General features: G+C 44.8%; 1 protein-coding gene and 1 long non-coding RNA gene across 2 annotated transcripts in view; one reads left to right on the plus strand and one right to left on the minus strand.

The window, feature by feature from the left end:
* TACR1 (tachykinin receptor 1) overlaps nucleotides 1-12239 on the minus strand; it is a 54267-nt gene extending 42028 nt beyond the window's left edge. Inside the window, exon 1 of the mRNA XM_081868498.1 lies at nucleotides 11627-12239. Coding sequence (XP_081724624.1) covers nucleotides 11627-12006 — 380 coding nt within the window. The 5' untranslated portion in view covers nucleotides 12007-12239. The remainder of the gene's footprint in view (nucleotides 1-11626) is intronic.
* The window catches only part of LOC309345520, a 35578-nt gene continuing 32535 nt past the window's right edge, over nucleotides 11924-14966 (plus strand). Inside the window, exon 1 of the long non-coding RNA XR_014158282.1 lies at nucleotides 11924-12016. This is a non-coding gene — a long non-coding RNA (uncharacterized lncRNA). The remainder of the gene's footprint in view (nucleotides 12017-14966) is intronic.

Genomic DNA, 14966 nt, shown 5'->3' on the forward strand with positions numbered 1-14966 from the left:
AAATTTCTAGCTCTGCTTGTATGCTTAAAAGAAAATTTGGAAGCACCAGAGGCCGTCACTACTTGCAGCTGCTACTCTCCTAAAGCAAATCAAGATATTTTTTAAAACAATGCTATTGCCCTTTTTGTAGAGCATCAGAGAGCATTGTTTAGAGAATTACTTTGAAAATGCTTGTCAAAAGTTGGAGTAATTCAATGAAAAATTTTGGTCCTCATCAGGGGATTTGTTCACCTCATTGTCATCATTATTTGGGATATGAATTATAGGAAACCATTTTGAAAGAGTAGATTTTGAAAGCTCAAAATCACCCAGCCCCCTGCGATGGAATATTATTCCAGAGAACAACTGCCTGGCTCAAACTTCAAGAAGCTTTCAGAATACAAACACGGCTGCTATTGACAGAGATTAATCACTTGCACTAGGAGAGCATCGGTGATGTGCTATTCTGTGTTTCTTTGCCATTTTTCCTGCTGTGGATGAGTAGCAAATGCAGTTGTCTTTGATACTGGTTCGGTATTTTCATAGCAGCTTTTACACAGCTGTTGTGTGTCTGCCCATCTGAGTCAGTGGGAGAGGTGTTAATCTTCTAGGGCACTTCAACATTGGAAACACTCTTCTCCCTTTGATGCAAGCGCTAATTTCAGATTTGCAGTTTGCAATCTCTGATCCTTGCATTTGCTGGGATGTGTCAGTGTTGTGAGCTTTGAGCTTGTTGTCTTGTACGCTGAGCATATTTATGTGCATGGTGCGTTTGTCCAGAAAATTAAGTTACTAACTGGAACAGCAAATGTTTCCCAGAGACCAATGACAGAACCTCTAAACATGACCTTAGAGGAGCTTTCTGCAACCCAATGACCTCTAGAAGTTTTGGACTACAATCCCCATCAGCCCCAGCCAGCATGTCTACATGACATGGGGGCTGATGTAGTTCAAACATCAGAAGAGCTCTCAGTCGGGGGAAGACACACAGTGGCTGCACATTTAGCCCTGCCATTGGGCAGTGCAAGTCCCCCTTCTGAAGTGGGGAGTCTTTGGCTGAATTGTGCTGTTAGCATATGTGTGTGTGTGTGTGTGTGAGAGAGAGAGAGAGAGAGAGAGAGCGCATGTCTTATTTTCTAATTGTCTTTCCATGCATTTTGAGACTTGCAAGACTCCTTGTGAGGGCAGCATGCCCAGGAAGGTGGGCTAAAAATCTTTTAAAGAGATACATAAAAACAAATCTCAGGATACACACCCTGTGCAATTTAGAGCTCTATTCTTCTATGGTTTTAAAGCACATGAAGGAACCTAAAGAGATAGAAGAGTCTCCCAGCTTAAGAACATAAGTAGAGCCTACTGGATCAGGCCAATGGCCCATCTAGTCCAGCATCCTGTTCTCACCATTGCCAACCTGTGGGAAACCTGCAAGCAGGACCTGAATACAGCAGCTCTTTCCCAACTTGTGGTTCCTGGAAACTGGTGTTCAGAAGCATTCCTGCCTCTTGTTTGAAATGGCATTCAAACATAACTATGCATGAGTGTTAGTTAGTGCACGAAAGGGTTAAGACCACAGAGTTAGATTCCTAGAGTTGGCTATGTCACACCCCCTCTTTTCCGATGAGGGAGGAAGTCAAGCCTTCTCTTCCTGTTCCCTCTCTCATATATCCTCCAACATTTCTCTGATGAAAATAGGGACATCTCATTCCTTAATGATAATTTTACTATTTATACCCCACACATCTTACTGGGTTGCCCCAGCATTCTGGGTAGCTTCTAACATATATAAAACATAATAAAACATTAAACATTTTTTTTAAAACTTCCCTATACAGCTTGGGGGGGGGTCAGATAACTCCATACCCTCCAGTGAAAATAGAGACGTCCTAAGGAAAAGCGGGACATTCCGGGATCAAATCAGAAACTGGGACAGCTTCTCTAAATCAGGGATGTCCCTGGAAAATAGGGACACTTGGAGGTTCTGCTCTGTTTCTCTCTGCACCATGTAACTGACCGAGGAAGGTGTGTCCAAGCTAAGCTCCAAGCTTAGAACACCTGTTTGAAGCTATCTTTCTGTATTTTCTACCCAAGGGTATTCTGCCTGTGTTCTCCTTGCTGCTGCTTGGATAAATGCATGACTCTGATCTTTGGCTTAGGAGTGTGTGGTCTGTTCATTGCAGGAGGAGTAAAAAGGGAGAAGCACTTTGCCAGTGGAAGAAACAGGAAATGCAAAAGGTTTAACAGCCTAAATTCCCATGCTATACTGCAGCTTGACTTTGAAATTAAACTCTACTACTAGTCCCCAGAAGTTTAGCCGCATGTTTTGAATCTAGACTGACCCTGCCAATTCTTTTGTTATTTACCCAGCACGTGGATCACAGAGATTCATATGTTTTAATTGCAGTTATGTTTTAACCGCATGTTTTGAATCTAGACTGACCCTGCCAATTCTTTTGGGTTTTTTTTAAAATAATTTTTATTCATTTTTCAAACACATAATAAAAACAAACAAAACACAAGACAAAAACATACAAAACATTTAAACATATATAATTTCATAATCTTATTTTCCTGTAACTTCTTTCAGTCGACTTCCCCATACCTCCCTTTCGCTGCATCCTTATTTTAAAAAGAATTTTTTAGCAACCCTTTAGTCAAATTACCCATTTAGATCCCTTCATTAAATTCCCATAAATTTGTTGATTACAGCTGTAATTCTCTGCTTCTTACCCCTTGACATCTTAACACTCATCAATTTTACAACAGTTTTGAAGATATATTTTAAATTTCTCGAAGTTAGAAACAGAATTGTTAGAACCAAAGACCAAGGTACTATCTAGAATGTATAACTTGCTGCTAAAATGGAATACACAAGACGAAATGGTTAAATCGGCTATGATAAAATGGGCACAGGACATTGGGCATAACATTATGTTTGAGGACTGGGAAACGTTGTGGACCACTGGGCTGAACTTCACTGCATGTAATGCTCTGAAGGAAAATGTAATGAAAATGATATATAGATGGTACATGACCCCAGTTAAACTTGCCAAAATATACCATTCGTCTGATAATAAATGTTGGAAATGTAAAGAAAATGAAGGAACATTCTTTCACCTCTGGTGGACATGCCCTAAGGTGAAGGTCTTCTGGGAAATGATATATAATGAGCTGAAAAAGGTATTTAAGTATACCTTCACAAAGAAACCAGAGGCCTTCCTTCTGGGTATTGTCGGCCAGAAGGTGTTAAAGAAGGATCGAACATTTTTTATGTATGCAACAACGGCAGCAAGGATTCTCATCGCAAAAAACTGGAAAACTCAAGATCTACCCACACTGGAAGAGTGGCAGATGCAGCTGATGGACTATATGCAACTGGCCGAGATGACTGGCAGAATCCGTGATCTGGGAGAAGAGAAGATGGAGGAAGACTGGGAGAAATTCAAGATGTATCTACAAAAACATTGTAATTTGGTTGAATGTTAAGAAGGATGCTAGATTATAAAAAATTGGCCACCACTAAACTAGATTTAAATTTGATGATAAGTGAGACTAAAGAAAATATAAAATTTTTTGGAAGAAGTGCTAGATTATATTTGAATGAGTGGACATGAGATTGTAAACAAGTTGATAATTTGTTTGGAAAAAATTTTTAACGATGTAAATGGGAGCGGGAGACGTGAGGGAGTCCAAAGAAGTGATGAAATTGTTGTGATAGAAGTAAGATCGTTTATTATTTGTGCATTTATATTTAAAAACTTTAATAAATATTTATTTAAAAAAAAAATAATGAAGATATATTTTAAATTTCTTCCAGTCTTCTTCCACTGCCTCTTTCCCCTGGTCACGAATTCTGCCGGTCATCTCTGCCAGTCCCATGAAGTCAATCACCTTTGTCTGCCATTCTTCAAGAGTAGGAAGTTCTTGCATCTTCCAATACTTTGCCAGAAGAATTCTTGCTGCAGTAGTAGCATACATAAAGAAAATCCTATCCTTCTTTGGCACCAATTGGCCAACCATGCCCAGGAGAAAAGCCTCTGGTTTCTTGGTAAATGTCCATTTAAGGACTTTCTTAATTTCATTATAGATCATTTCCCAGAATGCTTTCACCCTCGGGCAGGTCCACCATAGGTGATAAAAGGTACCTTCATTCTCATTACATTTCCAACATTTATTATTGGGCAAATGGTAAATTTTTGCAAGCTTGACTGGGGTCATGTACCACCTGTAAATCATTTTCATTATATTTTCTTTTAAGGCATTACATGCCGTGAACTTAACACCAGTGGTCCATAACTGTTCCCTGTCAGCAAACATAATGTCATGACCGATATCCTGTGCCCATTTAATCATGGCTGATTTCACCGTTTCCTCCTGTGTATTCCACTTAAGCAGCAAATTATACATTCTTGACAGATTCTTAGTATTGGGTTCTAACAGTTCCGTTTCTAACTTTGACCTCTCCTTCTGGAATCCTATTTTCCTGTCCTCTTTAAATGTCTCATTTATCTGGTAGTAATGCAACCAATCTCGAACTTTGGACTTTAGTTTTTCATAACTCTGAAGCTTCACCCTTTCACCTTCATATTCTAAGATTTCACAATATTTTGGCCATTTAGAATCCATATTAAGTTTTTTCACCCCCTTGGCTTCCATTGGTGACAACCACCTGGGAGTTTTAGTTTCCAATAGGTCTTTGTATCTGCTCCAAACATTATATAGTGCTTTTCTAACAATATGATTTTTAAAACCTTTGTACACCACTGCCTTGTTGTACCATAAGTATGCATGCCAACCAAAACAATTATCATATCCTTCCAAGTCTAAGATGTCTGTGTTCTCAAGAAGTAGCCAGTCTTTCAGCCAGCAAAAAGCTGCTGCTTCGTAATATAATCTTAAGTCCGGCAGAGCAAACCCCCCTCTATCTTTTGCATCAGTTAAAATCTTAAACTTTATTCTCCTGCCAATTCTTTTGTTATTTACCCAGCACGTGGATCACAGAGATTCATATGTTTTAATTGCAGTTTGTCAACCTCTGACTGTGGAGGCAGAGTTTATCCCTTCACAACCTCACAGACAGGGCTAAACACACAGCCCCTTTGCACACGTGCGAGTAACACAGCTCCAAAGGGAGTATAGTCTACTCTAAAGCCTCTGGAGAGTCTCAGTTGGTGAAGGCTGCTCAGAGATATTATCTGCTTAAAGCTGATCAAAATAAGAAGTTGCAGATGATCTGACAGGCAGTGGAGAAACAGAGCAGCAGAAGGAATGCTCTGCTACGTCTTCCTTTCCAATCTCAACTGTGCTGCAAACTCAAATAAGCAAGTCACTCTCCTAGCGGCTTTTTCCTCTTCCCTCTGCAATGTGGGGAGAATAATACTGAGCTAACCCACTGGCCTTTCAAAAAGATCATGAAGAGAATGTGAAACAATTCCAACACTCTCAAACCCCATGCAAATGCTGTGGCTGGCATCCAAAGAACTATTTTTGGCACATTTTGAGGGCCTGGGCATTATGAATGGATTTTTGTCACATATTTGTTTCCTTTCCACAAAGAGCAGCCTCCCCCTCCCAGTCTAAAGTCAGTGTAGAAACTCCCATAGGTTTCAATAAAAGTTTGCCATGAGAGATGGTTGCCTGAGAAACAGGAGACCCCCATCAGCACCCCCCCCCCATTTTGCAGTTCTTTGGATCTAGGCCTTAAGCATTACGACATCAGGGCTTGTGGGTGAGATGCAGACGGACAGTTCAGGGCCAAGGGGAATTTCACATTAAGCCCATCTGATCTTCTCTCTTGCAGTTTGTCAATAAAAAGTTGTGTCCTCAAGAAGACCAAAGCAACCATGGCAGAGCAGATTGCCCCACTTTCCTCCCCTTTTATTTTAATACAGAAGCAAAGCTGGGGAGGGGCTCCGGTTTTCATCAGAGCATCATCCTGTCCCACCTCCCAGGGCAAAGGCAGAAGGCAACTGCACTCAGCTCCTGCTCTGGGGCTTTTCCTGTGCCTCTGGTTGGCCAGTGTAAGAACAGAATGCCAACCTATATGAACTGAAGGCAGCCCTGTTTAGGGAAGTTTTCAATGTCTGATGTTTTATTGTATTTTTAATGTTTTGTTGGAAGCTGCCCAGAGTGGCTGGGGAAACCCACCCAGATGGGTAGGGTGTAAATAATAAATTCTTATTATTACGTTTGGCCTGACCCAGCAGAACTCTTCTGATGTTCTTGGGCTCTTATAAAGGGGATGTTTAATCCTTCTCCCCTCTGCCATTCCCTGATCTAACTCCCAACTGCTGTTATTCGCACAGGGTTGGGGGTGGGCAGGAATACATGTTCTTGTAACATGCCTGCAATTTTTTTTCTGTTGCAGGACTGATAGCAGCTTGGGAGATGTGGAAATGATTTAGATTGGGGAAATGGTGCAGGAGGGAATGGCTTAAAAGTCTCCCTCCCAGCACTGCTCCTTTGATCAGAATCCCCCATGGCTGCTCTAAAGAGAGACAGAGAGACACGGAAAGAAAGGGAGAGGGAGAGGAATCAGAAGTTCCTATCAGGAACCTCCCATATCTTGCTTGTTTTATTCCTCAGCTAATGCCGGCCCTGTTCCATGTCTTCCTTCCAAATCTGGGAGCAAAGCCTTTGCTGACTGATGCTGACAAGTACATCTGCTACTCCAACAGTAAATTTTGCTCTAATGTGTATTTTGCACAGTTGTGCTGGCTGGGACTGGTGAGAGCTGTAGTCCCAAACATCTGGAGGGCACCAGGCTGGGGAAGGCCGTGTGATGTGTTGTCATTGCCCAAATCTCCCCTGCACCACACTGCCAGCTTCCTCTTTCTCATCCTGGCAAGTTCTTTGTTTCCACAACACACACAAAGATCAGGCTGAGTGAGCCTGAATCCAGCACAGCCCATCATTACAACGTTCAGACAATTATTCCAAGCCACACAATATAATTTGGGACTCTCTATTGGCTAAATTAGGAAGCTGAAGGACTATGAAAGGGAGGGGAGGGGAAATGCAAGGAGTCTTTGAGGAGAAAGAATTAGACATGGATTCCATCAGTTAACACTTCTATGAAATCTCATCAGAAGGGTATGAGAAGGGAGACAGCCCTTCACCTCCTTTCCCCCTTGTTTTATCCCTTATTCTGCATTCTGCTCCTCCACACTCCACTCTTCTTCTCTCTCTCAGCCAGCACACCAAGATCTGCAACAGACGCCTTGCTATCGGTTGCCACCTTATGCCCGAGTATGAGACCTCAGTGTGTGACAAAAACCTGCCTTGCATCTGCATGATCATTATTTGATGCCTATTACCATCAAGTGGAGGGACACGGGTGGCACGGTGGTCTAAACCACTGAGCCTTGGACATGCCGATCAAAAGGTCAGCAGTTCGAATCCCCACGATGGGGTGAGCTCCCATTGCTCGGTCCCAGCTCCTGCCCACCTAGCATTTTGAAAGCACCCAAAAAGTGCAAGTAGATTAATAGGTACCGCTCCGGTGAGAAGGTAAATGGTGTTTCTGTGCACTGCTCTGGTTTTGGTGTTCCATTGCACCAAAAGCAGCTTAGTCATGCTGGCCACATGACCTGGAAAAACTGTCTGTGGACAAACAACGGCTCCCTTGGTCTATAAAACGAGATGAGCGCCGCAACCCCAGAGTCGTTTGCAACTGGACTTAACTGTCAGGGGTACCTTTACCCTTTTACCATTAAGGGGTGACTTGGAACATGCAAATGGGCTGCTGCAAATATGTTCTCACAAAGAGGAACTTTCATACCCTCCAAAGTGACTTAAAACAAAACAAAACTTTTCACATGCTCATGTGTATTCAGCTGCAAGTATCAGAATAGCAAGATATGCATATGGATGAGTAAACCAGCCCAAGGAAAGATCTCATTGGGAACTATTTATCTGTAACTGGGCAGGTTTAACATTAGTCACAATCCATGGAGGAATATGACTCGTGTTCATGGATACAAGTTTCTGGAGCCAAAATGGCCATATTTTGCATCTTTGCTGAATCTTCATAGATTTATGGCATATACAGAAACCATCTAAATGCTTCCATTTGGTGTCACAAAGGCAACCCACTCTCTTACACATCCCACATAGGATCCGTATATAAGGACTAATTCTGTTGTCTCATTCTGATGACACTGCAGATGAGCCTTTTCCAACACAACATGCCTCCTTTTCAATTAACTCTCTAAGTGAAAACTAGTTAACTTGGAGAATGGAATGAGCAACACTCTAGAAACGAATCTTTTCCAGAGATAACGAGAATTCCTTACTTTATACCTTGGGAATGTTTTATAGTCGTCAACGGGGAAACTACACTGTTTTCCAATATAGCTCCAATTGTGAAGGGCAGTGTGTATTCTATTCTGCTACTGCTCTGCAAGAACAAATGGTTTTCATTTCACAAAACGATATTGTGCTTCAAAATGCATATATGCATGCACACAAGAACCTCTTACATGAGGAATATTGGAAAGTGGAGACCTTTTTTAAATTAAAAAGAAGAAGAATGCTAAAGCCAAGAAAAGCCTCACCACTGATAAACAGAAAGCTTTGAATTCCACCAGGTTACAGAGAGATGTTTACAATGTATGGGTGGCTAACAACTCTCTTCCCATGGGAACTATTAAAGAGGATTCTTTTCATTAAGGCAGCAGGTACTATTATTCTGCCACCACCACTCCAACTCTACAGTTCTATGATTCTTTCTCCCAAGCTCTTCTGAAACAGATGGAAGGTGAGGATGGTCCAAAGGGTCATCTAATCTTGGGCCTAGCCAGGATTTTTTTTGGGGGGGAGAACCTCATATTTGTATTGATTTGCATTGATTTTGATTACTCACCCCCCTTGGCTACGCCCATGCATCCAATCCAGCACTCTGCAGTGCAAGAACCACAGCTAAAGAACCATTGAGCCTAGTGGGACTTCCCTCTGAGTAAACTGGCATAGGAATGTGTGGTGCGCCTTTTTAAAAACCCGTTTTTAACACCATGTTTTAAATCATTGCAACCCACTCTGGGTCTGTAGAGTGAAGGACAGTCATAAACTAAAACAGTAATACCACCACAACAAAAAGATGAGTTATTTTCAAGAATCAGTGGGGTATACTGAACACAGTGATATTCTTGGACGTAGCCAGAGTGGTCCAGGTGGTGACTGGTCCAGATGTTGTTGGACTCCAGGCCTTTCTCCTGGGCATGGTCGGCCAATTGGTGCCAAAGAAGGATAGAACATTTTTTATGTATGCAACAACAGCAGCAAGAATACTCATCGCGAAGTATTGGAAGACACAAGATTTACCCACCCGGGAAGAATGGCAGATGAAGGTGATGGACTATATGGAACTGGTGGAAATGACTGGCAGAATCCAAGACCAGGGAGAAGAGTCAGTGGAAGAAGATTGGAAAAAATTTAAAGATTACTTACAGAAATATTGTAAAATTAATGAGCTTTAGAAAATGGTGGAATGAAACAATATGGCTTTGGCAGAAATGTTATAAGGAACTAGGTACAGATAGATTGTTAATGTATTAAAGGGAAAAAATCAGGTTAGAATATGTTAAGATTAATTATAGGACAGAAAATAGATGAAGATGGAAAGGACTTGCTGAAATAGTTAATTGAAGTGGAATACAAAAAGGGAGGCGTGAGGAAGTCAATGAAACAAGTGAATGAAAGTTAAGATTGAAAATATTGGAATTGTTTTTAATTGTTTTTGTTCTACTTTATTAATTCAATGTGTTATGTAGTGTTTTTGTTTTTGTATTTTATTATATTGTTATGTTTAATTTTCATTTTTTTTTCTTCTTGTATTTTTTAAACTCTTAATAAATATTATTTTAAAAAAAACAGATGTTGTTGGACTCCAGCTCACATCAGCCATGCCCATTGGCCATGCTGGCTAGGGCTGGTGGGAGCTGGCGTCCAATAACTTATGGAGGGCCACAGGATAGACACCTTGCTTGCTTTGCCTACTTTGTAAGGTTTTTGCAAAGATAAAATGGAATCATGATATATGTGGCTCTTGGAGCTCCTTGGATGAAAGGTTAAAAGACACCTCGCATTTTTGCAATGCTTTTTTTAGTGTTTGACGTACTTTCCTTGTACTATTTCAATCCTATAGTATAAATCATCCCCGCAGGGGGATGAGGTTGAAAGAGTCACCAAGTGTGGTCTTGGTTGAGGTGAAATTCCAACCAGAGATGTTCTAGTCGCTCTTAACGACTCCGTTGAGTCTCATAAGAGTACAACAAGCTGTGATCAGTCTTTGGTTTCTTCATTTTAGGGCAATGATGCAAAGCCTGCCATTTCACAGGTGTGGAACTGAATGTGGGAGGTGCTAGTTTGCCCCAGGCATGTGTGAGACCAGGGAGGGATTTGAAGCCATATCTCCATGGTACAGCAGGACCCAAAAGTGGCTGGGGAAACCCAGCCAGATGGGTGGGTATAAATAATAAAATTATTATTATTATAAAAGGAATGTAACCCAAAAGAGTGGACTTTAGATAAATACATGGAGGGCAAGGCTCTCAACAGCAACTAGCCATGATAACTAGGTTCCACCTTCACTCTCGGAGATTAATATGCCTCTGAATAGCAGCTGCTGGGAATCGCAAGTGGGCAGCGTGTGCTGTTGTGCTCATGTCCTGTTTCACATCTGGACATCTGGTTGTCCACTGTAAGAAGAGGATGCTAGACTAAAAACGGGTTCGCTTTTGCCTGATCCGGAGGGGCTCTTCTGATGTTCTTATGTGCACTTCCAACATTACCTTTCTGCTGCATGTAAGGCTTTTGAATCTTTGTCAGGGTTGATTTGAAAACACCATATTCATATCCAATCTATATCCATTTCATCCTGAGGCAAGCTGTTTAGCATGATGTTTTTATTTACCTTCTGTGTTTTTGCACCATTTGTAAGTCAGGCTGAGACTGCTTGTAGAAGGCGCATAAGAAATCCAATAAATTCTAATACCTTAAAAGCAGCAGCAGCAGCAGCAGCAGCAAGAACTGCTTTGCTGGGTCAGCCCAGAGCTCCATTCTAGTCCAGCACTGTTTCTAAGAGTGATCAGCCACTTTCTCCTTATATCACACACATGCATATGCCTCTCCATCTTCCATCTTGCCTTGCAAGAAACACAACCAGAGTTCAAGAACACTTTCCAGGCAGCTAAAAAGTGGGGCTGGTAAAGGCCGCCTGGGCCAACAGAGAGACATGGAGGGCCACATCTGACCCTCAGGTTTTTTATCCCTAGTCCAAAAGCACCCTCTGCTCCAGAAGGGCCTCTCCCAAGTCCTGGCAGGTGACCTTTTTAAACACGGAAGGAACAGGGGGAGAGGCAGTCAGTCAACCTGGGAAAATACACTCTGCACTTGCTCAGGGACACTCTCCACTACGGCTGTGCCCTGCAGGCAACAAACAAACCAGCTCCCCAACTTTTGTCAGGACTTGATCCCAAGCTGGCCAACCTCTCACTTTTCACTCCAGCCTCTTCAGCCACCTCCCCTGTTTTTCCCTAGCACGTTTCTTCGGGCTCTCTTCCCGCTTCGACGTGCGTCTTCCCATCGCATCCCGACGCTCAGAACCCAGGTTCCGGCGTCCAGCCCCCGCGCGCCGGTGTATCTTCCTCACCTGTCCACGGCGATGGCCATCATGGAATAGATGCTGGAGAAGACGGCGGCGACGGGGAAGAAGTTCTGGAAACGGCAGTAGAAGAGGCCGTAGTACCAGACGCTGTGGACGGCGTAGGTGAAATTGACCAAGGTGTTGAAGGCAGCCATGGAGGCTTCGGCGAAGGCCAGGTTGACCAGGAAATAGTTGGTGACGGTGCGCATCCGCTTGTGCGCCAGGATGATCCACATCACCACCAGGTTGCCCACCACCGAGACCAGCACGATCAGCGCGTACGCCACCGCCCAGAGCGCGACCTGCCAGCCCGGCTGCACGAACTGGTTTTCGTCGAGGGAGGCGTTCGTCGAGGCGTTGGAACCGTTCGACGGGGTCCCCTCCATCGCCTTCAGGGTAACTCGGGGAGCGCCAGCGGGAGCAGCATGGGGGCTGCCTCAGCAGCAGACGGGGCGGGGGGGGGGTGGCGGCTGGGGCCCTCGCGCGGAAACTTGCGCGGGGTTTGCGTCGAGGCTGCCGCGCCCGTCGGGCAACGGGAGGGGGCCCAGGTGTTCTCCGCAACCGGTCCCTCGCCTCGCTCTCTGCGGCGGCAGGCAGCGCGGGGAGCCGCCCCGTCGAGGCTCGCTTCGGCTCTCGCACCGCCCGAGTGGAGCGCCCGGCTGCGTGGCGGCGGCGAAGCGGCTTTTTATAGCCCGGCAGCGGCGGCGCGTCAGGGAAGGTGGGCAGCGGAGGCGGCGCGCAGGCGGCCGGGCGCGCTCCCGCGCGGGGGATGCAGCTGCGGCAGAAGTGGAGGCGTCTGCTCGGCGAGGGCCCCGGGGGCCCCTCAACCAGGACCGTCCAGCCGGGCCGCCTTAACTCTCGGCGCCCCGCAGTGCCTCTCCGTCCAGCCCCGCGATGGGGAATCTTTTGCCACATGTTTTCTAGGTAACCTGCCGGGGGCCGAGGGTGAGTGGGGCCGGGGGCCGGGGGCCGGGGGCCGGGGGCGGGGGGGGGAAGAGGCAGGCAGAGCCATTTGCCCTTCCTAGACTTGGCTGGTTTGACCCAGACCCACGCTGCTTTTAGCGTGCAAAATGTGGAGTTGTGGGGCGGGTGCAGCTGAAAAGCTGATAATGTGCAGTTTGAAAAATCGGAGAACTGGAGGGAACCCAAAGGGGCCCCGCAATGTAGGAATCACAGTTAAATACCGGTAACATTGGACAGCTTAGGCTTGTGTGTTTATTAAGTGGTTCAGTGGCAGACAGACGTGTCAGCAGCTGTATCCACAAAAGAGAAATAGGGGTAGAATTAAATCAAGGATTGCATAAATTATATCAGTATTAAGAATGCTTCAGACAAACTGCCCAAACTTTCTTCTCTGGGGTTGGCACTTTGGGCAGGGCAGGTTGCATCGCAGCCTCCTAAAAACCCTTACAAGTCCTTCTGGTTCTGGTTCCTGAACTAAGTCGGGTCCATTAATGAATACTCACTGCATGGTGGAGCAGAACTACCACGGACAGAGGCTGGAAGACAATGGAGCAGAGCGGGCTTTGTGTGCCTTTGAGGTTCTTGTTTGTTTTCCTGCTGTGGGTGTCTGATGGGGAATTTGTGTAGTTTGAAAACCTGCTTTTAAAAAACCCTGACACACGCTCACCACTGCCTCATCTTTCCTCCATCCAGGCTAGCCAGCGGCATGACCAGAGTTCAATAATTCATTCTAGCCAGGCAAAAACCTGTCAAATACAGCAGGCGGGGGGGGGGGATCACCTGGGGAGAGTGGGTCTGCTGGGAAGGGGTGTGGGGCAGAAAGAGTTCCTACCCTATAAAAAGCATTATTCAGAACCGTGGTTTGCCTGACCTCCTAAGGAAGATAACACTAAAATTCAAAACAGTAATAATCAATGGCACATTTATTCAAAATCCAATTAAGACTATTTGGTTCAATTAATTCAAACTTGTTCCAGTGAGATCAGCTTTGCAAAGTCTGATAGTCATTTACACCTCCAGCTCATCAAACATTTTCTTGTAGGGTCTCCTGGTGTCTGTAATACCATAGATTATCTTCAAGCTGTATTCCATGAGGGGTTCAAACTCTGCAATCAGATCATTTCTGTGCTTTATGACTTGGAAGAGTTGGGGAAAATTCTGCAGTTGCCAGCTTTCTGGCTCCTGCTCACCACCCTCATCCTCACATTCTGAACTCAATCTGACCTGTTTCCCCAGCGCTGCCACAATGAGCTCTTTCACTTCTTCCTGGATGAGGCCAACAAAGCCATCCCTGCCCACATGCCTGGCAATGTGCACTAGGTACTCCACCTCAGTGTCAGGGTTTAGAAATCCCTTGAAATTGTGCACACTTTCCTTCCAAAGGTTCCACCAAACATGCACCCACCGTTTCAGGCTTGGTTGCATACAATTCTACGATCCACTGCCTGTTTGATGTAAGTGATACAGTGAGCAATATTGAAGGACTCCCAGAATGCTGTGAGATCAAGATCTGGCTCAACATCCATCATCCAGAAGGAAGTGAGCTTTGTGTAAGCAGCTGGAAGCAGTGAATCAAACCTTGATCGAGAGGCTGGTGGCGGGAGATGCAACCTCAGCCTTGCCACAGTGGAATTTGCTGCCAAGGAGTGTGGTGGAGTCTCCTTCTTTGGAGGTCTTTAAGCAGAGGCTTGACAACCATATGTCAGGAGTGCTCTGATGGTGTTTCCTGCTTGGCAGGGGGTTGGACTCGATGGCCCTTGTGGTCTCTTACAACTCTATGATTCTATGATTCTATGTGCAAAGCAGGGTTCCTCAGGGTGCCTAGGAGCATTGCGCACAAGCAGAAACATTTTAGGCAACAAGTGTTTCTCCTTCAGGTACCGTCTCACCTCAGGAATGAAGCATTTGTGAAGCCAGCCCAGAAATCATAGACTCCTAGAGTTGTAGAGTTGAAAGGAGTCCCACGGGTCAACTAGTCCAACGTCCTGCAAGGCAGGAATCTCAACTCAAGCATCCATGCCAGATGGGTATTCAACCTCTGCTTAAAAACCTTCAAGGAAGAAGAGTCCACCACTTTTAAACTTTTTGTTTAAGCTCTGAAATGGTTTTGAGCTCTAAAAACCTGCAAAGGTTGGAGCAAGCATGTGCAGAGTGCCAGGAGCTTCACTTTCCCCAGATCAGAAATCACACTCGGGTGTGACAGGCGGAGGGCAGGGGGGAGAGAAGGTGACGGGAGGGAAAGGCCAGATGGCAGCCAAGGAGTGCATGAAGCATAGCTGCACTCCAGGCATGCCCAGAGGCACTCTCAACACCCCCCTGTTTTTTTAAAAAATGGATTTTGGTTTGTCATGCTTTAAAAAAAGTTCTAGGGGATCCTCTACTT

Source organism: Podarcis erhardii (genome assembly GCF_964252035.2).
Source record: "Podarcis erhardii genome assembly, chromosome: 7".
In the NCBI taxonomy this organism is placed as follows: Eukaryota; Metazoa; Chordata; class Lepidosauria; order Squamata; family Lacertidae; genus Podarcis; species Podarcis erhardii.